This window comes from Chrysemys picta, chromosome 8 (genome assembly GCF_011386835.1).
Source record: "Chrysemys picta bellii isolate R12L10 chromosome 8, ASM1138683v2, whole genome shotgun sequence".
Taxonomy (NCBI): Eukaryota; Metazoa; Chordata; order Testudines; family Emydidae; genus Chrysemys; species Chrysemys picta.
This window is the reverse complement of record NC_088798.1, coordinates 56,453,764-56,474,440: the sequence shown is the minus strand read 5'-3', so window position 1 is coordinate 56,474,440 and position 20,677 is coordinate 56,453,764. Positions and strand designations below refer to the sequence as shown.

Sequence of the window (20,677 nt, the reverse complement as noted above, 5' to 3'; positions counted from 1 at the left end):
GAGGCTGGATATCATCTTCAATAAAGCAGAATTTTCCAAGCACTATTAAGTGACTTGCAAAGGATTTTTGAGAAATTGGGCTTGTGCTCTTTTTTGTTTCTTTATTACATATATAAAGAAAGAAGGCTTGTCATCTCAGCTCTTCAGGAGGGTTTCCTACTTCTTTTACCTTAAATAGTGTACAATTTGGGAGGACCACTGGGTGATCTAAGGGGTGTGTTAAATTAAGATGTTAGAGCTCATATTAAAAGGGTTTTTTTATATTTAATAAAGGCATTTTTATTCAAAATGGCATTTAGTCATTTAAGTGAAATAGGTGTTAACAAAAATAAACCGCTTTAATAAGAGTCTGACTAAAAATTCCTTCCTCCTAATAGCTCAGCTTTCGCTTTCTTGGCTCTTGTAATGTACCTCAGCTGTCATTGGACTTGTCTTCACTAGTTTTATTTTAACCTGGAGCAAGCATTTTAAGATGTGACATTTTAGATGACATTTAGCCTTTTACAAACTTATAACTACTTTGAGTTAATTGGCAAACAATTAGCTCATGGTAAGAGTGGACATCCAAGAGCTCTGGGAACAGCAGTTTTTTCAGAAAGATAATGCTCAAGTTTCTTTACCCTGACTTTAGCCTTTGCAAAGTCCTAATCACTTACACTGTTCCAAGAGACAGTTGGGTAGATCCAGGATGTCCCCCTTGTATGCTGAATAGAGATTTTTTCATTATATTTTTCATCACTAATAAGATTACTCAAATATGGACAGGGTTGGCGGTTTCTGTGATATGAGTATTTGTAGAGTAACAATCACAGTATTTAGGTGTGAAATACCTAGAATTCAAGGTTGTTATCCAAATTAGGAGTACTTTCTTTGCTCCTCCCTTGGTAAGGTGATATCCCATACCTCATCTTTAGAAAGGTTTATGTAGGGAGGGAAGAAAACTTGCCAGTAGACTGGTCACTGTTTCTGTTGAAGGGAAAGCCTTTCCAAAGAAGTGTCTTGTATTGCATCCTCAAATTGAAAAGACATTTAATTCATCCTGGTCTGCCGCTGTATGAAACAGTGCAAGAAGATGGGAATTTGGACTTCCAATGAAAATTCCTTGCTCCCAAGGGATTCTTCCTAGGTACTTGCAGCTACTGTGCCCTTTCTTGTAGTATTTATGTAGACAGAGATAGTCCAAAGGTATTTTGGACCAGGACTTGATATTAAATCCAGAATTGAATTTGAGGAATAAGTGCTATGTGCAAAAAAGCAGCGTGAAATGCTCTTTTTAAAGCGAGAACCTACTGCATGTTCAATGAGCTGTAATCTCCATTTACCTTCCATGGTCAGTCCTTGGGTTGAGGACATTACTGTAGTCCAGCCAACCAAGGCATGAATCACTGCATCTAAGGAGAGGGAGCTGTCTTCCTTCCCGATGGAGACTGATGTTTCTGACTAGTGTTGCAGTTGAGTATCTAGGCTGTTTACTAATTTTGGTACATTTCAAAGCAGTTTCCCCTTCCTACTAGCTTTGTGTCCATCTCATTGGTCTAAGTTGGAGCAAGGGATTATTGGACCACATGTTTGCTTTGTCTGGATGTTGGGGCAGCAGAGTCTCTGCACTCAATAGCAAAAGGCTGCTTATAGCTGTGACATCAGTACTTTAATAGTTGAGCCTACAGCATCTCATGATATCAGCCAATGATTTAACAGGACTGTAAAAGGAGAAAGGGAAGCATGAAGTCTTACGCATGTGGAAGGTTTTTGGTGAAATTTATAGGTGTTATAGTTCAGATAATGGTCAAAATACCAGTTGACAGACGCTATACAATCTTCCTAGACACCCATCAATTTGCTAATTATCATCTTGTGTCAATCGTCTCCTGCCACGTCATGCAGATGAGTTAACAGTTCCTGATGGCTATCAGACTGTGTTGAAAATAGGTGATACACTAGAATAAACATGGTGGTTGGTCTACTGTTTGTGGCCATAAGGAGAAATCCCACTAGTATGATCACTGATTTTTCCATGTAAGAGTCTAGAGTATTGCCTAAAATTAGATTCTGCTGAAGTACCTTTGTCACCGTCTTAGTAACTTTGCCTAGGAAGGAGACAATTGAGACAAGCTGATAATTAGCAAATTGATGGGCGTCTAGGAAGATTGTATAAGGTCTGTCGACTGGTATTTTGAGCATTATCTGAACTATAACATACTTATAGATTTCACTTGCTGAGGGCTGCATTCCCTCCCTGAGTAGTGGGTAAAGATGTTTCACATTTACCTTCCATAACAAAGGAGTAGTCAATAACATATGTGGCACAGACACCCTTTGTACTTTCAGAATGAGCTCTAATAGGAGACTGATGTAGAAGCTTCAGCCTCGTCTGGTATTGTTTCCTCTAATTTAACATGGTTGTCACAGGTTTTAGTGATCTTTTCAGAAAAGTGTTATGATTTTTCATGGCACATAATTCTGGGCTTTTCAATACTAGAAAGGTGTTTACAAAGGGGAGGCATTTCAAAGGAACTATAAAAGTGAGTGAGAGGGCTAGTGGGATTGAGTGAAGCAAGATTTAGAATAGCTACAATAACGAAACTGACTAAAGGCAGAAATAACACTCCAGAGATTTGAAGATTAATGCAGAGAGAAACTTTGCATGGTACAGGAGGGTATAACATTAATATTAAAGAGAAAATTTAGATTGAATATTAGAAAAAACAGACCGAGAGCTAATGGATTGCGGAATAGCCTCATAGCAGATGCCTAATTGTAAAATCACTAAAGGGCGCACAATTAACATGAAAATAATATTTCCATCTCAAATTTATGTACTTGCTGTTAGAAGTGACCTCTTATATTACTACAGTTGTAAGAGACTACAGGTGAAAATCGTGTTGAAGTTTACTTTGTGCATTTGTCTGCACTTTGTTTGTCATCGATTTCAGTGTTTTGTTGAGGGTACATACCAATCCCCTGGCTCTGCAGTGTTTACCAGCAACAGGTGCAGTAAAGTTGAAACTGAGTGAGTAAGGAAGTAAGTCATTGGTGAGTGGTTGCACAGAAAGGGGGGGAGGGGGAGGCAACTTTATTTAGTGGTGGTGCGTTGAGGCCTGCCAAAAGACTCTTCTAAAAATAGGCCTAGGAGCAGTTTCTACAAGGATTTTTTTTTAAAATTCAGGGCAAACTAAGTACAGGTTGTTTCTTTAGAAAATTAATTTATAAAAAGCGTATTTAAAAAAAATTCAAGTTGACTGTCCCTTTAAAGCTAAACTGGCAAAACACTGAGTAATGTGCTAAAGAGTGTGACCCTGAATTGCAGGGAAGGGAGAACTAGATGACCACATTACTGGGTCCAGTTTCTGATTCGTCCGGTTGTAGACTGTTGGTATTTTTAAACTGTTGCACGTGTTGGTATCATAGCCTCTCATCACAGTAGAAGCCACATTTGTCTGTTGCATGTAACTTGATGAAAGTAAAATTTATCTTCTGAGCGCTTTCATACATCAGATCAATTTAATCCCATTATTTTTTCTTTGATTTCTTTATGACCATGTGAAACATTATGTTTTCCTGTCCAGCAACAAGTGCAAAGAAACCGAAAGTGCCTTACCGACTGTCAGGTTTTATAATATTAGCTAACAAGCTTTTGTTCTTGTTATGAGTGTTGCTTAATGACTTCTTAGGATGTGAGAACCAATAAGCAAAAGCATCTTACTCTGCCACCCTAAGGATGTTTGATGTCACTCTCTTGACAAGAGAAAACCATTGGTATCTTATAAATCAGTTTGGTATTTTATGCGGTATCTTGCTTTTGTACGTTGGGCGTGGTGGCACGCTTCTGCCCAGCTCCTTGGGAGGCTGAGACTGGCAGATTGCTCAGGGGTTCTGGGCTGCAGTACACGGTCAGTTGGGGGTCTGGTGCCACTGACAGCCTAGCCAGTGGGTGGCTGAAGGACTGGCTAGAACAACACAAATGACATGTTGTGACCGGCACACTCTCTGTGTGGGCTGATGAACTGATTGATCAAGGTGATCTTGCTTTGCAGGAAGGATAGGAAGGCAGATTGCTGCCTGCCTCCAGCTACAATGCTGGAATAACACTATGCAGCGCTGACTCCAGGCACCAGCGCAGCAAGCAGGTGCTTGGGGCGGCCCATGGAAAGGGGCGGCACGTCTGGGTCTTCGGCGGCAATTCGGTGGCGGGTCCCTCAGTCCCTCTCGGAGGGAAGGACCGGCCGCCGAATTGCTGTCAAGAATAAAGCAGCACGGTAGAGCAGCCGCCGAAGTGCCGCCGATCGCGGCTTTTTTGGTTTTTTTTCCCTCTTCGCTGCTTGGGACTGCAAAAAAGCTGGAGCCGGCCCTGACACCATGTCAGGAGCTTTGACTGATAGGGGCTATAAATGCACACATTTATGGATAGAGGTCAGGATAGGCTATGCCAGCTAGGATTCCTTTTGTCAGTGGCAAATATTTGTGTTCCTGGAGGGAGCATTGTCTCGAAGTTAAAGCACAGGACCGGAAGTCAGGAGACCTGGGTACCCTTCCTAGTTCTGTTATTGCTGTGATGAATAATCAAGGGAAAGTCATTTAACTTCTCTGTTGGCCCACCTGTAAAAAGTGGATGATATTTTCCAGTTTCTTGGGATTTTTGAATTATAATTGGCTATAAAATACTTGTAAAATCATTGAAAAGAAATGCAACCTTATTTATTTCTATATTTATTGAATTTTAGGGATTAGTGGTGTAAGGGCTACTTCTACACAGCAAGTTACTGTACAACAAGCCAGCGTGTGACTCTACAGAGTGACAAGCCTAGTGCACTGTAGATTCACTCCCTGGCTTGCCATGCAGTAACTTCTCATGTACACAAGCCCTAAGTCACACAGTTAATGCTTCCATTCAGCAGCCTATCCCTACAGAAGCACTTGGCGATATACACAATGCTAGTAAGGTATTTCAGCCTTCATAGACAAGTTGCTACCCACTCCATTTGTGGTATTTGACAGTTCCTTTTCCTTGCTAACAGAAAAGCTTGCAGAAGCTCAGCGCAGGTCCGCTACCCTTCAGAATGAACTACAGTCATCTTTGGATGCACAGAAAGAAACTAATGGTCTTACCACAGTGCGGCAGCGCAGAAAGGCAGTCTTCCACCTGTCCCACGAGGAGCGTGTTCAGCATAGAAACATCAGAGACCTAAAACTGGCCTTCAGCGAGTTCTACCTCAGCCTCATCTTACTGCAGAACTATCAGGTACGAAGAAAAGAAGGGCACAGTTTTCCCATGGGCCGTAAGTGTTCATATCATTCTTGGTGATTGGATTGCTTCATCTCATTGCAATCAGAGGACAGAATGTTGAGACTGAGAATGGGAGAGTAAATAGATCACTACTATAACTTTGAGGCCATGTACTTGTTCATGTTCTGTTCAATGTAAAGCCAGATTTGAGAATCTGGAAAGAAACTGTTATACCTTAAAATTGGAAAGAAGCATGAGGCTGCTTATACATTGTTTCTTCTTTGTGTTACCACAGTAGTGTCATTCACCTCACTGTAGCTGACGCATCAACATTTTCTCTTTTAAAACTCACATTTTCAAGAGTTTCTAACTTTTCTGTTAAATTCTATGGGATGCAACTTGGCATAAAAATTGTTAGCCTGGAGGCAAGTATAAAAGAATTAAATCTTAGACATATTTAGATTTGTAGCACTGAAAAATGGGATTGTAATGGTTATAGAGACTGGTTTGTGTTCCAATAATTTAATTTAATTTAATTTAATTGGTGGGTTTTTTTACTTTACCACTTTACTTCTTAAAGTGTCATATTGTGTGTAATGTGTGTGACACTGAAAATTTCATAACCACTTTTTTTTAGCCTGTGAACTTAACTAGAATGTTCAAACTTGGGTTCCTAAAGGAAAGCACCTACATCCTTGTATAGTCACCTAAATACGGCAGACTTTATGCTAGGGAATTTTACCAAACAGAATCCCACCATTGGGACTTACTTTGTGAAGTTCCATAGTATAGACGAAGCTTTAGTAGTTTGATATTTTTCCTGAGGATTTGCAGCTCCCCTAGACTTAAGTGGGTTTGCTGGTACTCAGCATTTCCCAAAATTAGACAATGTATTTAGATCCCTAAACCTGGATTGAATTGCTTTACTTTAGGTTCCCAGGATGGAAAATCTTGGTCCAACTAGTGTTAAAGCAAGCTGCAGATTGGCCTATAAGCTGATACAGGCTTCTAGTACTACTGGAAGCACTCAGTTACTTACAGCAATAGCAGCTAGTTCACAACCCTGAAGTAGATAGAGTAACCTCAGATCTTTGTTCACTTCCTGGTGAAGCCATGTTGGCCACTTTTTCCTTTTATTTCTTTTTAAAAAAGAATACTAGGCTCTTGGACTTTATTATCAGGAATCACTTCTGTGGCCTGGTAAGATGAGGACAGTGCAAATGATTCCTTAGAAAGGCTTTAGGTACCAGTCATGAAGGAAGGAAGAAGTCACTGATAGTAGAAAGCAACTAGTAAGTGTGTCAAAGATAATTTTACATTCACTAAACATTGGTATAGACTCTGAGCCTGTTTGGATTTGGAAGTCTTCACTTACGCAGACCCATCTGCATCCAAAACTGGCAGGGCATCTTTGAGGGTTTTATACCAGGTTGGAAAGTGAGGGAAAAAAGATGAAATTGTTCTAAACCAAAGGACAAAGAGTACGTGTATGAAAAAGCATCTGAACACAAACGCAGGCAGTGTGGTAAGCACTAGGTGAGTTAATAAGTTATGGCAGTTATCTGCTTAGGCATAAATGAAAACATGTAGGAAGAATCTCATAATTGGAATGTTAACGTAGACTGTATTAATCTGCATAGAAGAAATAGAATGTGAGGTGAAGAAGGGTTGCATTATGTCAAATATATTTACAATTCTCTCTGTTTGTGTAGTGGTGAAGCTTTTTGAGTTGGGTTACAAAGAAGGAAAAAATAAGATGAAACAGTAGGTATCTTTTACAGACTGCAGTAGAACAACAACAACAAAATTCATGCACCAATTCTAACACTACTTAAAACTGCAGGATACATACCCATGGAGTAATTTTAACTGCCCAGTTATGTGTGGGCATCAGCCAAACATTTATCATTAAAGGTTCCTCAATTAAAAAACAAGGTCATGACCCAAATAGTAAAACTACCACTTAGATCTCACTAATAGAGGAATAGATATGAGAATGTGAACATAAAAGGGGAAAGCTTGAAATTAATAGCCACAAACTGTTTGAATTCATCATAGAAAGCAGTGGCTTTACACAGTGCAGCAGCACAAAGATAATGGGTTGCTGAAAAGAGCAAATTGAGAAAATAACCTAGTGAGCAAGATATAGGAGGGCGTATTAAAATCCACTGTTATGGTGGAAGAATGGCAAGGCTAAAAACGTCAATATATCCTAGTTAAACCTACATGTATTTGACCTGCATGTGATCCTGAATTTTCTAATTAACTGATATTTACATACAAGCAAGCACTTTCTCTCTGAGCCCGTTCCCTCATCCTCTGTTGATTTTGCATAATGTAAGTCGGCATTGTGGTTTTGTGGTATTAGTCATTTATATGTTAGCAAACTGATATAAAATTTAGGCTTATGGACTTCACTTTAGTATCTAGTAGTAATAGAAGCTGAGTTTGGAGGAGAGAGCTTCTATTCAAAAACAAGATTATCTTCAGTAGTAAGCAAAATACAGAATTTCAGGCTGAGTAAATTATTTCTCTGAGTTTTTGCTTTTGTATTTGTATCAACTGCAAAAGTCCTTCATAGAAACTACCATTTAGCAGTGTTTAACTTCTTTAGTGCACAGCTTTGGAATCATGGAACTTGTGCTGTCAGAAGAGGAAGCTCCCCTGCAAGAAGAACTCTAGGATACATGATGTAAAAATATTGGGCTGTTCTTCCTGAGATATGCTAATTACTCTCACCAACAAATAACATTAGTCAGTTCAGGGCAACAGTAAAATCTGTGACCAAAATTATCATTTTGTTACATTTTTCCATTTCAACTTTATGAAACAAGGCTCTGCTGTCCCGGGGTGAAACGCTGGATTTTTCCAATAGAAAGTAATTAAAGTCTCTCTTGTCTGCGGTAATGCAAATCATTAATGCATTGGCTTCCTATTCCCATCTCCGAGTCCCTTCCTTACCTACTGCACAATGGGGGTCTGATATTAAATCACTCCAGGCATAATTAGATTGAAAATCATTTCAGCAGATTAGTTGGAGCCGCTCCCAAAGGCATTGAATTCTGCCATTCTCTGTATTTTTCTTTCAAATCTAGTCCATGGGCTAGTTTTTATAAACAAAAAAATATAATTCCTTTCTTGTCTATCTGTATAGCTAATATTAGGCTGAATAAGCTGAGTAGAACATGAAGTGCTGTTGGTGATTTCTTTGCATAGTTAGATACCACAGTATTTCAAATATGCTTGATCATAGCAGTCTTCAGTCTACACCCAGTTGCTATAATGAGCTTTTCCATTACTATGTATTAAAAAATATATAAACTAATGAATCTGGGCTTACACCTATCTCTGTTAACCCTCTTTTTTTTCAACTAATTACTGTGGGCCTGATCTTGAAAAGATCCCGAATACTCTCAGCTCCCTTTGACTTCAAGCTCAGACTTGTTTTCTATTCACATAATGCAAAATCCTTTCTAGGAACACACTTGGCTGGATTTAATTGCCATGACATATAAAATGCTTTCTAATTTTTCTTGACAAGGATATATCTTATTGAGTGTGTTACACTGTACTGCTGTGTATTCTCTAGTATTAATGTGTTCAATCTTGGTTTTAAAATGAAGGAACTAGGAATCAGTAGCCTTCCCTATCCAAAAGAGAGAACAAAAAATCCCCAAAAGACAAGTAAGTGTGATGCCTGGGCAGTGGGTGCCTGGATAAGAGGATGAAGCTAAAAGCAACTTTGTTCTTACAAAATGACCCTCTTTCAACTTTCTGCACGTATAAATTTCGGTTAAGAGCTCATCATAACAACTGTCAGTATATAGACAAACTGTGATATGGTACACAGGACATACTTGAATGAGCTACTGTTACCTGAGACTGTACAAACAGATAATCAGAATCAAAATTACTGTAGGAAAAGTGCTCAGTATAGCCAAAGCTCAGCTATCTACATTGAATTTTCATCCAGAAGGTTGCCCGTTTGGTTAGGGAAGGAGAGGTGGCAGCAACTTCACTTTGCAGAGTAAAAAATTTGTGTTCCACAAGGTTCAGTGTGTTATGTTCATATTCTTCTGTGTCTAGTCCACTTTATGTCATGCTTTTTTTATTATAGTTAATTGTGATCACTTTTCTTCTACAGATTTTCTCTTAATTGTATTCTTGTTTTATATATAAACATCTGTTTCATTTTTAAGCAAAAACAAAGGTGTAATTCTGTGTTTGGGTTAGCACTCTCAGATTATCTACTGCTTTAGAACCTTTGAAACATCTGTGCGAATGAGTATATTGGATGGTATTGACACAACCCTTTTCTCTGAATATACATTGTCTTTTTGATTAACTCTATTTTAATAGCTGCTGGTATTGCATACATTACTATCATGAGACTGAATAAGTATTAGACTTTAGAAGTTCTCTACAAATAATTTCATGTTTTTCATGCCCTCCATCCCACAGTCTTACTATTATTTTTTGAATAAGTATTTTTATTCCTTTATTTAATAGCTCTGTAGACCAAACAACCCTCCTGAAATATTTATCCAAAAGATTCTCTAATTAACAAACCTTATTGGCTGTTCTTTCTCTGCTATCACTGGAATGTTACCAGATTTCAATGTTCTTCATTGTTAGCTGAGACTAAAAAATAATGTTTTATTTTTCTTGTCTCTAGAACCTGAACTTCACAGGATTCCGTAAGATCCTGAAGAAGCATGACAAGATCCTGGAGACACCCCGGGGTGCAGATTGGCGGGTGGCCCATGTGGAGGTGGCACCATTCTATACTTGCAAGAAAATCAACCAGCTCATCTCTGAAACAGAGGTAGAGAATGCTGAACTGTGTATTACTTCCATTTTATGTAGAGAAACAATGCTCTTCTCTCCCTTCACCAGTAATAACCCTGAGCTCCTGTACTGTGTTGTGAATAAATGCTTTAATTGCCAATGCAACTATTAATTGATTTGAAAGAACCACTAATTTCTGGCATTGGTCACTTGTAATTTGTGGGTTTGTGTGTACATTGGCTTCAGCTGTTAACTTTCACTATGTGAAATTACAGTGATGTTAAGAGTAATTCATAATAATGATGTAATTGATGTGTAATGTGTCATCACTCTGCCACTTTTTCTTTCACTGGGTAGACCCTGCATTAAATTCTTGTGATTTATGCCCATAGACAGTGGTGACCAATGAGTTAGAAGATGGAGACAGACAGAAGGCCATGAAGCGTTTACGTGTCCCACCCTTGGGAGCTGCTCAGGTGAGAATTTAAGTTCCATAATTCCTGTTTTCTTCTCAGATTAGCTGATGCATCAAATTACATTTCAACACCCCCCCCCCCCCCCAGCAGAATGTAAAAGTGCAAATATATTGAAATGGGTGTTTATACCTGTCATTAGAGATGACCAGCACCTTAAATTATTTGGTGCTTAGGAAAGGTAACCTGCTTTAGTCTCAGAAGATTTGGAAATGGCATTGCAAGTGCTAATGTATTAAGGCAAGGTAATGGTAGAGAGGTGAATAATATGGGGAAATAAATTTTAGCCTTTCAAACTTACTGTTAGTATAGATAGTTCTGGCCATGCTCTTCAGTGTCGGAATGCTGATGTAAAGACCTGGCAGATTTCTCAGAAGACATTAATACACTTGGGCTCTCTGTTCTGACGTTGCATAATGCTCTTGGCTGGTGCTATGTTGTACTTATAGGATTTAAGAAACTTCATCTTACAGGGGAAGGAGGTATTAGAATGTAAGTTAGAATGCTATATTAATTGGTTTGACATTTATTCTGAAAATTAATGTGCATTGGAGATAAATTAGTATTCTGCCGTTAAGCCAACTGTTGTTCTATTTACAGCCTGCACCAGCATGGACCACTTTCAGGGTTGGCTTGTTCTGTGGCATAGTCATTGTGCTGAACATCACTATCATACTTTCAGGTAGGTATCCTTATCTTGGATCCAAATGACACCCAGAGCCTGATTCTAGGTTTGCTTTTATTACCTTATAAGTGTTGAATGAGTAGTAGTAACAGGGTTGAATTTGTCAGAACATTGCTGGTAAGAAGGCTTGGTAGGTAATGCTTTTATAACATGCTGTAGTTATGATACTGGCTTCTTACATCTATTCTTGGTGGAATCTCATGCAAATTTTACCACTTCTGTGTCCTCTGGACCTTTTGTTGTTGACAGTTGCATCCACTTTATCTCTCCTGGGGTTCTCTTAGGATTCATATTTTGTATATTACTGACTCACTGGAAGAAGGAATTGATATTGCCTGCTGTAAAACTGCAGGTTCACAGACTGAGGGTCCAGTTTCAAGCAGCATTATGTCATGCAATTTCATCCTTTTAAAAAGTTTCTTACTGAAATTTCTGGGGTTTCAGTGCCGGGTCCCTATGGAGCTGACCTAGTGGTATATTGCCTTGTTGGTAAATTATGACAAGCACACAAAATGTCAATCAATCCTCACATCACCTGTGCTTTGTACAGGGGTTCTCAAACTAGGGGTTGGGACCCCTCGGGGGGTGACGAGGTTATTACATGAGGGGTCACGAGCTGTCAGCCTCCACCCCAAACCCCGCTTTGCATCCAGCATTTATAATGGTGTTAAATATATAAAAAAGTGTGTTTAATTTATAAGGGGTGTCGCACTCAGAGGCTTGCTATGTGAAAGGGGTTACCAGTACAAAAGTTTGAGAACTATTGGCTTTGTATTTATTTTGGTTTGCCTCCTCTCATCAAGGTAAAACCCCCTTACTTATTGTGGTACATTACACAGAACCATCAACAGTAGAAATCAAACCAATGTTACTGGTCCAGAGTGGGAATTCTGCTTTGTTGCAAGAAGCTTTTTCAGTTGCATACAAAAAGGCCTGATTTTTGTCTCCAGTGGAGTAGTAGTCTGTTTAAATAATGCAAAAGAAACAGCTAGCAAATCAGTCGATATCTCTTTGCACTAGGGAAAGCCCGTGTATTCAATTTAAAAGAATTTTTAATCAGGTATTTTAAAAATTGAATCCAGTCATCTTCAGGATAAAATGTTTGTTTTGGAAGCTGTTTGCTGAATTGCTTTCCTTATTTTTCTATGATAGATGCAATTTTTTTCTTTGAGTGATGGTCCCTGTATGTATTCCAGATGTGGGTGTGCATGCGCGCCATATGCTGGAAGGTTTTCTTCGCAGTGTCCTTTGTGCTTGCAGCTGAGGGTATAATAGGCTGTACGGGTCGACGCCTTTCCAGTTCCCTCTTACTGTCACTGGCCTGAGTCGGGACCCGCTGTTCCTTCGTGCTCTTAGTTTTTACTAAGAAAGTGATTTCATCTGTTTTTTCTGTACATAGTTATTCTGCTGTTAGATAGTTGTACACCTCTACCTCGATATAACGCTGTCCTCGGGAGCCAAAAAATCTTACCATTTTATAGGTGACGCCGCGTTGTATCGAACTTGCCTTGATCCACCGGCGTGCACAGCGCCCCCCCCGCCCCCGGAGCACTGCTTTACCGCATTATATCCGAATTCGTGTTATATCGGGTCGCGTTATATCGGGGTAGAGGTGTATATAGTAGTGTCAGAGTTAGTATTAGTCACCCGCATTTGGGGATTGTCTCCCCCTTCCCTGGGAACTGTGCCCCGCACCACGGGGGTTCAAGAAGGGTATATCCTGCCCATGCTCCTTCTCTGTGAGCAACAAGCACCAGAGGTGTCTCTTTTGCCTCCTGTTGCCTCATATCGCGGTGCATTGCTCTATCTGCAAGTCGTTCCTGCTTCAAACCCAGGAAGCTCAGGAGCTCTGCCTCCATAACTTTCTGGTGCAGGAGGCAATGTGGCCCCTGCTGGCACCACAGCGCAGCTCCCTGTTCTGCCAATCCCTCCACTGCTGGAACTGTCCTCTGAGTTGGAGGAGTTTTCTGAGCCAGAACCCTTCTTCTCCCTGATGTCTCATTGCAGCTCGGACTGTGCATCCGACTACCTTTCCCACTGGCATATGACCCAGTCGTGAGGGTCTGGTATTGGTACTTGTGGGACCCGCTGCAACCATAGGAACCTTCCCCTTGACCATACTGGGTGCCCTGAGCTCCCTACCTGCCAGTGCTAACCACCCTCCCAAGCGTCCTGTCACTCCACCCACGCTCCTCCACCAGCACCATCAGGCTCCAAGGAAGAGGCGGATGTCAAGCCAACTCCACTGGTCCCCACGGCCGCTTCATCTTCACCAGACAAGGCGCTGATTCCTCCTTCCCTGTCTCCGCTGGACGATCACTGGCAGTATCAAGACCTGCTACAGAGAATGGCAGCGGACCTGGGGATATATTAATAACGATGCACGGCTAGCAGAGTTCTGGGACAAACTGCCACCAGACAACAGCAGCAATTTCAGGTGCTGGTGGATGTGGGGATGCCTAGTTAGCAAGATGGGCCTCTAAGCAGTGGTTGATGTGGCACATCCTCTCATCCCTTGCGATAGGAATAGTCATGCACCGTGACTTGTGGCTACAGTCATCCGGCTTTCCTCAGGAGGTCAAAACTACTATCGAGGACCTCTCCTTTGAAGAGGACAAAATGTTCTATGCAAAGACGGACGAGTCCCTTCGCTCATTGAAGGACTTCAGGGCCATGTTGCAATCCAAAGAGATCTATACCCCAGCTCCATGGAGCAGTCAACAGCGCCAACAGTTCTGTCCCCGCCCACACGTGCCCTACCTGGCCTACTATCAACAATAACAGGATGCCCCATGAAGGCAGCAGGGTCCCAGTGGCAGTGTTTCTGAGTCTCAGCCACAGCCACCTCCTCGACTCTCTCCCACCAATAACCAAAATCCCAGATGTGACGCATTGGTCGAACTGTGAACCTTCCCCATTGCCACCCGTAGCGCCCCGTGTTGTCTTTCAGGGCTGTCTTGACCTGTTGGTCCACAATGGGGGCAAGATCACTGTGGACCATTGGATACTGGAGATCACCCATCATGGATACTCCATAGAACTTCTTGATTTCACCCTGCATCTCCCGGATCACCCCTCCCCCAGGACGCTTTCATGGGACTCTTCCCAACAATGCATTGTCCAACAAGAAGCAGATGCTCTTCTTGCAAAGGGCGCTATAGAGCACGTAGCACCTCCGTACCTGGGGAGAGGCTGGTTGTCCATAAAAAGGAGCTTCCCTCCCCCCTTTCATTTGTCACACACACCCCAAATCACAAATGGTGCTGGCAAGCCTCGTTTAGATTGGGTCCACACCAGCTGGGATTTCTTCCTGGAGGTTTAGGAAACAGGCCAATTTTCGATAGCATTTACTTTAGCCTGTAAGGGGTTGATAGTTCCTTGACCAACCTGGTGTCCAAGGTACGTTACCCTGTTTAGGCCTATTTGACATTTTTTGGCCTTAATGTTTAATCCTGCCTCCCTTATGCTCTGGAAGACAGCTTGGAGGAGTGCCAGGTGTTCTGCCCATGAATCTGAGAATATAGCCACATCGTCAAGGTAGGCGACTGCAAATTCCCCAAATCCAGCCAGAAGGTTATCTTCCAGTATCTGGAAGGTGACAGGTGCATTTCGAAGTCCAAAAGGGAGCACATTAAATTCGTACAGCCCTACATGGGTGATGAAGGCTGGTCTTTCTTTGGCTGGGTCATCTAGCGCACTTGCCAATACCCCTTAGTTTGGGCATGTCCCAGTTGTTCCAGTAGCTCATCTGTGCATGGCATTGGATAGTTCTCTGGGCGAGTTACAGCATTTAGCTTACAGTAGTGCATGCAAAAGCAGATTTCCCCATCTGGTTTGGGAACCAGAACTACTGGAGGGGCCCATGCACTCTCAGAGGGGCGGATTATACCCATCTGTAACATTTCCTTGATCTCTCTTTCTATTGCAGTTTTGGCTTGAGGAGCCATCCAGTAGGGTTGGGCTCTAATTGGGCAAGCATCACCTGTGTCAATGGAGTGGTATGCCCATTCTGTCCATCCTGGGGTGGCTGAAAACATTGGCATGAAGATGGTGCACAGCTCCTGGATTTGCTGTTGCTGCTTATGCCTAAGGGTTATGGAAATGCTTACCTCTTCTACGCCACCGTTGCTTTTCCCTTCATAGTAGACTCCTTCAGGCCACTCAGCGTTCTCTCTCTCCTGGGCTGTAAACTGGAGAACCTTGATTTCTCGGGAATAAAAGAGAATTAACATGGTATACTTTAGGTTTTAGGGTAGGGTCTGGGAATGCTATGAGGTAATTAACAACTCCCAGGCGCTCTCGAACCATAAATGGCCCCTCCCACAACGCTTCCATCTTATCGGCCTGGGGCGCTTTTAGGACCATGACTTGGTCACCTACTCTGAAGGAACACTCTCTGGCATGTTTATCATACCAGGCCTTTTGTTCTTGTTGAGCATCCTGTAGGTTTTCTCAAGCAAGGGCTCAAGAGTCTTTGAGGGTGTTTTGCAGGTTGGTTACAAAGTCCAAAATGTTAGTTCCTGGAGAAGATGTAACCCCCTCCCATTGGTGCTTCACCAGCTGTAATGGCCCCTTAACTTCATGGCCATAAACAAGTTCAAAGGGTGAAAATCCCAAACTGAGATGTGGTATAGCCCTGTAGGCAAAGAGTAACTGCTGCAACACTAGGTTCCAATCACTGGAGTGCTCATTCACGAATTTACATATCATGACCCCCAAAGTCCCATTAAACTTCTCCACTAGGCTCTTTGTTTGATGGTGGTAAGGGATGGCAACCAAGTGGTTCACTCCATGAGCTTCCCAAAGACGTTTCATGGTCCCTGCCAGGAAGTTAGTTCCCGAATCCATAAGGATGTCGGAGGGCCAACCTACCCTGGCAAAAATGTCTGCCAGTGCCTGGCTCACGCTTTTAGCCCTGGTTTTGCTTAGAGCTACTGCTTCCGGCCATCGGGTGGCAAAATCCATGAAGGTCAGTATGTACAGTTTTCCTCTGGGTGTCTTCCTAGGGAAAGGACCCAGAATATCCACAGCTACGCGCTGAAATGGAACCTCAATTAGGGGGAGTGGCTAGAGAGGGGCCTTGACCTGGTCTTGGGGCTTTCCCACCCTCTGGCACACCTCAGAAGACCGGACATAGGTAGAAACGTCCTTGCCCATTCCCTCCCAGTGAAATGACTTCCCCAAACAGTCTTTGGTCCTGTTCACCGCAGCATAGCCACTAGGGTGATCGTGGGCTAAGCTCAAGAGTTTTCCCTATACTTAGTTGGAACTACCAACTGTCTCTGAGGATGCCTTGTGCCCACCAGAAAGGGTTTCCTTGTATAAGAGTCTTCATCCTGCAACAAACCTGGACCTATTGGAAGAGCTGAGAGGCGGTGGGTCGCTCCGTGCCGCCATCCAAGCTCCCTTGAGGCTTTCATCCACTTCCTGCTCTGCCTGGAACTGCTCCATTGATGCTGGAGACATTAGTTCCTCGCTGGGTTGTGAACTTGGGCTTGGTCCCACTGGAAGCAATGCAGATGATATAGGGGTGTCTCCGTCAACTGTGAACTGCTCTCCGCTGGTGCACTAGGTTGTATTTCAGGCTCCAGTTGAGCTTCTTGTGCCGGTTTAGCTGCTGCTGCAGGTGCAGGCTCTGTGGTGCCCTTTGGTGCTGGCTCCCCTGACTCTGGTGGGGTTGCAAGCACAGGCTCTGGTGCTGACTGCTCCGCCAGTTCTAATCCTTGGGCTGGTTCTGGCTGGGTCCCAGGAACTGGATTTACAACTGCTGCCATAGACTCTGGTCTGGGGTCTGGTTTCACCACCTCTGGCTGGGTCCTCGGGCCTATGGTATCAGGGGACACAGACTGGGTTTCTGTAGGAGGTTCAGGAATGGGGTTAGGTGTGGAGGCCTGTTTAGCCTGGCTGTGGGTGACCATCCCCACCCTTTTTGTAGCCTCACATGGTTGGCTACGTCTTCTCCCAGCAGCATGGGAATGGGATAATCATCATAGACTGCAAAAGTCCATATTCCTGACCAGCCCTTGTACTGGACAGGCAACTTGGCTGTAGGCAAGTTAAAAGAGTTGGCCGTAAAGGGTTGCACCATCACTTGGGCCTCTGGGTCGATGAATTTGGGGTCCACCAGGGATTTGTAGATAGCGGACACCTGTGCTCCAGTGTCTGTCCACGCAGTAATCTTCCTCCCACCCACACTCAGTTTTGGGGGGAGGGATAGCTCAGTGGTTTGAGCATTGGGGTTGTGAGTTCAATCCTTGAGGGGGTCATTTAGGGAACTGGGGTAAAAATCTGTCTGGGGATTGGTCCTGCTTTGAGCAGGGGGTTGGACTAAATGACCTCCTGAGGTCCCTTCCAACCCTGATATTCTATGATTCCTTTGCTCTGGGGGTATTTGCAAGGCATCTGGGCCTGAAGGCTCTCGGTGGGGCCCCAGGGTGATGAGTTGCAGTTGTCTGGTGCTCTTGGGGCATTTGGCCTTCATATTCCCCAGCTCATTATATTTAAAGCATCACCCAGCAGACTGTGGGCTGGGGCGAGGTGGGTGGTTGGAGAGTAGGGTGGTAGGATGAGAGGGCATCTGGGGTTTCCCTGGATGTGTGGAGGGCTCCTCCTTGCAAGGTGGGGCCTTGGGCTGACTCCAATGGTGGGGTGTCGTCTCGGGTTGCCCCTTCTGGTATCTGCACCAACTGCTACTAGCTTTCTTCTTCTCCGCCACCTCCACCCATTTGGCTCCGATCTCCCCTGCCTCGGTTACAGTTTTGAGCTTCCCATCTAGGATGTACCTTTCTATTTCCTCAGGAACACCCTCTAAGAACTGCTCCATTTGTATTAGGAGAGACAAATCTTCCAGAGACTTAACATTTGCTCCTGATATCCAGGCATCCAATTTTTTACAATGTGGTAGGCGTGTTGGGAAAATTCCACGTCTGGTTTCCACCTTAGGGCTCTGAACCGCCGATGGGCATGCTCAGGTGTTAGCCCCATTCTAATTCTGGCCTTTTGTTAAAAAGTTCATTCTCATTCGTGTGTTATTTAGGCATTTCAGCTGCCACCTCTGCTAAGGGTCCACTGAGTTGTGGCCTCAGCTCCACCATATACTGGTCTGGAGGGATGCTGTATCCAAGACAGGCACTTTCAAAATTTTCTAAGAAGGCCTCTGTATCATCGCCTACCTTGTATGTGGGGAATTTCTTCGGAATGGGGTGCGGTACCTGGAGAAGGACTGTTAGGGCTACCTGGTTGATCCAGTTTAGCCTTTTCCAGATCTAAGCGCTTCAGCTCTATATCCACCTCCAAGCGCTTCGCCTTCGCTGCCAAGTGCTTTGCCTCTCTCCTTGCTTCCGCCTCCCAGCAGATCTGGGTGTGTCTTCTCCGTGGCGTGCCACTTTGGGAAGACTGGTTGCTCTAGGGTTTCGGTGCCCGACCGCAACCTCATGCACAGGGCTGCCCTACTCTAGCCTAGCTATTTTGTTGCCACACAAAAAAAAACAACAACCTGCTTGTTGGACTCCCTGGCTCGGCAGGCTGAACCCTTTTCGTGCCTGTTCCCCCTCAGGCAGCAAAGAAAAGAAAAAAAAGAAAACTCCCTGACTTTGCAAGCTGCCAAAAGGAAAAATGTGTCCTTTGAAAATCCTGAGGTCTGTGCTTCTGGTTAAAAATGATCCCACCGCTCTGCCACCATGTCAAGGCTAATTCCCCACTCTGGCACTTTGAGTGCAGAAGGTGGGGTCCTGCAAGGATTCTAAAAATTAATACTGGCCACTCCAAGCTTGTATTAAACTCCCAAGGTTACAGTTTTTTTTCTGACCTTGGATGGGTAGATAATGCTACCACCCAAGTGCAAAAACCTCTTTGAGAACCCAGGAAGGCGCACTTGGGAATTCCTTCCTATAGGGTACCCCTCAAGCCCTCTCTCTCTCTCTCTCTCTCTCACGCACAGAAAGAGGTGAGAAAGAAAACAAAGGAAATCAGCTGTTGCCACCAGCTTATTAAACAACATGTGCACAAACCTCTTAGGACACACAATCCAATCCTGTTCTTAAAAAAAGGAAATTTTATTAAAAACAAAGAAAGAAAATACATTTGAAAACTCAGGCTATTACTAGATTTAAAAAATCCACTTACAATAATTAAGCATCAAGAATAACCTTCTTGAGGTCCAGCTTTAAGATTACAAGCAAAACAAAAGCATTTGGGGTTAGCACAGAGGAGTCCACAAGCCATGAAGTAAACAGAAATAAACCTAATCACATCTTCCTAGACATTTCCTGATCTACTTGCATATCTGGGGTTTCAGATAAGTAGTTTATAGGTATGATTTGATGATTTTTCATACCTGGCCCAAGCTCTTACAGCATAGCTGCAGCCCTGTCTCTGCTTCTCCCAGAGAACAACAACAGAACAGAACAAAGGGGAAGTTTTTTCCCAATTTTAAAAAGTTCTAGCCTTCCCATTGGCTCTTTTGGTCAGGTGCCCACTCCCTTCCTTTTACCTACCTTTTAACCTTTTACAGGGAAAGCAAGTAGAGAACAACTCTAAGAGGCTGGGTGTCCATAAAAGGGAGCTCTCTCCCCCCCCCTCTTCATTTAGCATAGTTACTAAGAAATAAAAGGTCAAACACCACTAACACCTAACTTAACAAGCTAGTGAATTCAAGCTCCACGTGACATACCTCCTGGGCACCCAAAATTCCCTGTCCGACGTGCTCAGCAGGATTCTGTACCTCAACCACACGTGAGAATTGCACAGTGCCACGTTCTGAGCTCTCTTCCACAAATGGGGCAACCCACGCTTGGATCTCTTCTCCACCCCCGAGAACCGCAAATTGCCCCTTTATTGTTTCAGGGGAGCCATCAGAGGATTCATAGGGTGATGCTCTTTTCCCCTCCGCTATGCCTCCCCACCCCATTCCCCTCCTCCCACAAGTGCAATGCAAGATCCACCAGGACTGCGCCACCATAATATTCAGTCCCGTTCTGGCCCTGTCAGTTTTGGTTCATAGACCTTCTCAGACTCTCTACCCGCATGCCACTCCATCTTCGTCTCCAAATGGGTCTCTGGGTGCATCTATGAATGCTATCCAAAGTACTGTCGCCTGATGGTGTCACAGCACACTCGGTGCAAGCAGCCACATCAGTCTGCCTAACAGACATCTCTTGGCAAGACATCTGTTGTGCAGCAACATCGTGCTCCATACACACATTCACATCCCACTATGCCATCGCCCAAGGGGCAGCTGTGGATGCTGCAGTGGCCACACCATACTACAGACTGCACTTCCTCTCGCATCCTTGCACTTACCTCCACACTGATCATTGCTTGCTGCTCACCCACCTTTGGAATTCACATAGGGACCATCACTTGAAGAGGAGGAGGTTACTTACATTTGAAATGTGTGGCCCCCTATTTGTATTCCAATACCCATCATCCATCCCCTCTGCTGTGGACTGGACTACTCATTGGAAAGAGGGTCATTGGCGAAGCGTCGATCCACTCGGCCTATTGTAC

At 43.5% G+C, this 20,677-nt stretch overlaps 1 protein-coding gene across 2 annotated transcripts in view; it reads left to right on the top strand.

The window, feature by feature from the left end:
* The window catches only part of XPR1 (xenotropic and polytropic retrovirus receptor 1), a 252,139-nt gene that overhangs the window by 183,582 nt on the left and 47,880 nt on the right, over window positions 1–20,677 (top strand). For both annotated transcript variants that reach the window (XM_005290759.5, XM_065554520.1), the window contains 4 exons: window positions 5,016–5,239; window positions 9,900–10,049; window positions 10,405–10,488; window positions 11,086–11,167. In XM_005290759.5, the coding sequence (XP_005290816.1) occupies window positions 5,016–5,239; window positions 9,900–10,049; window positions 10,405–10,488; window positions 11,086–11,167 (540 nt within the window). The remainder of the gene's footprint in view (window positions 1–5,015; window positions 5,240–9,899; window positions 10,050–10,404; window positions 10,489–11,085; window positions 11,168–20,677) is intronic.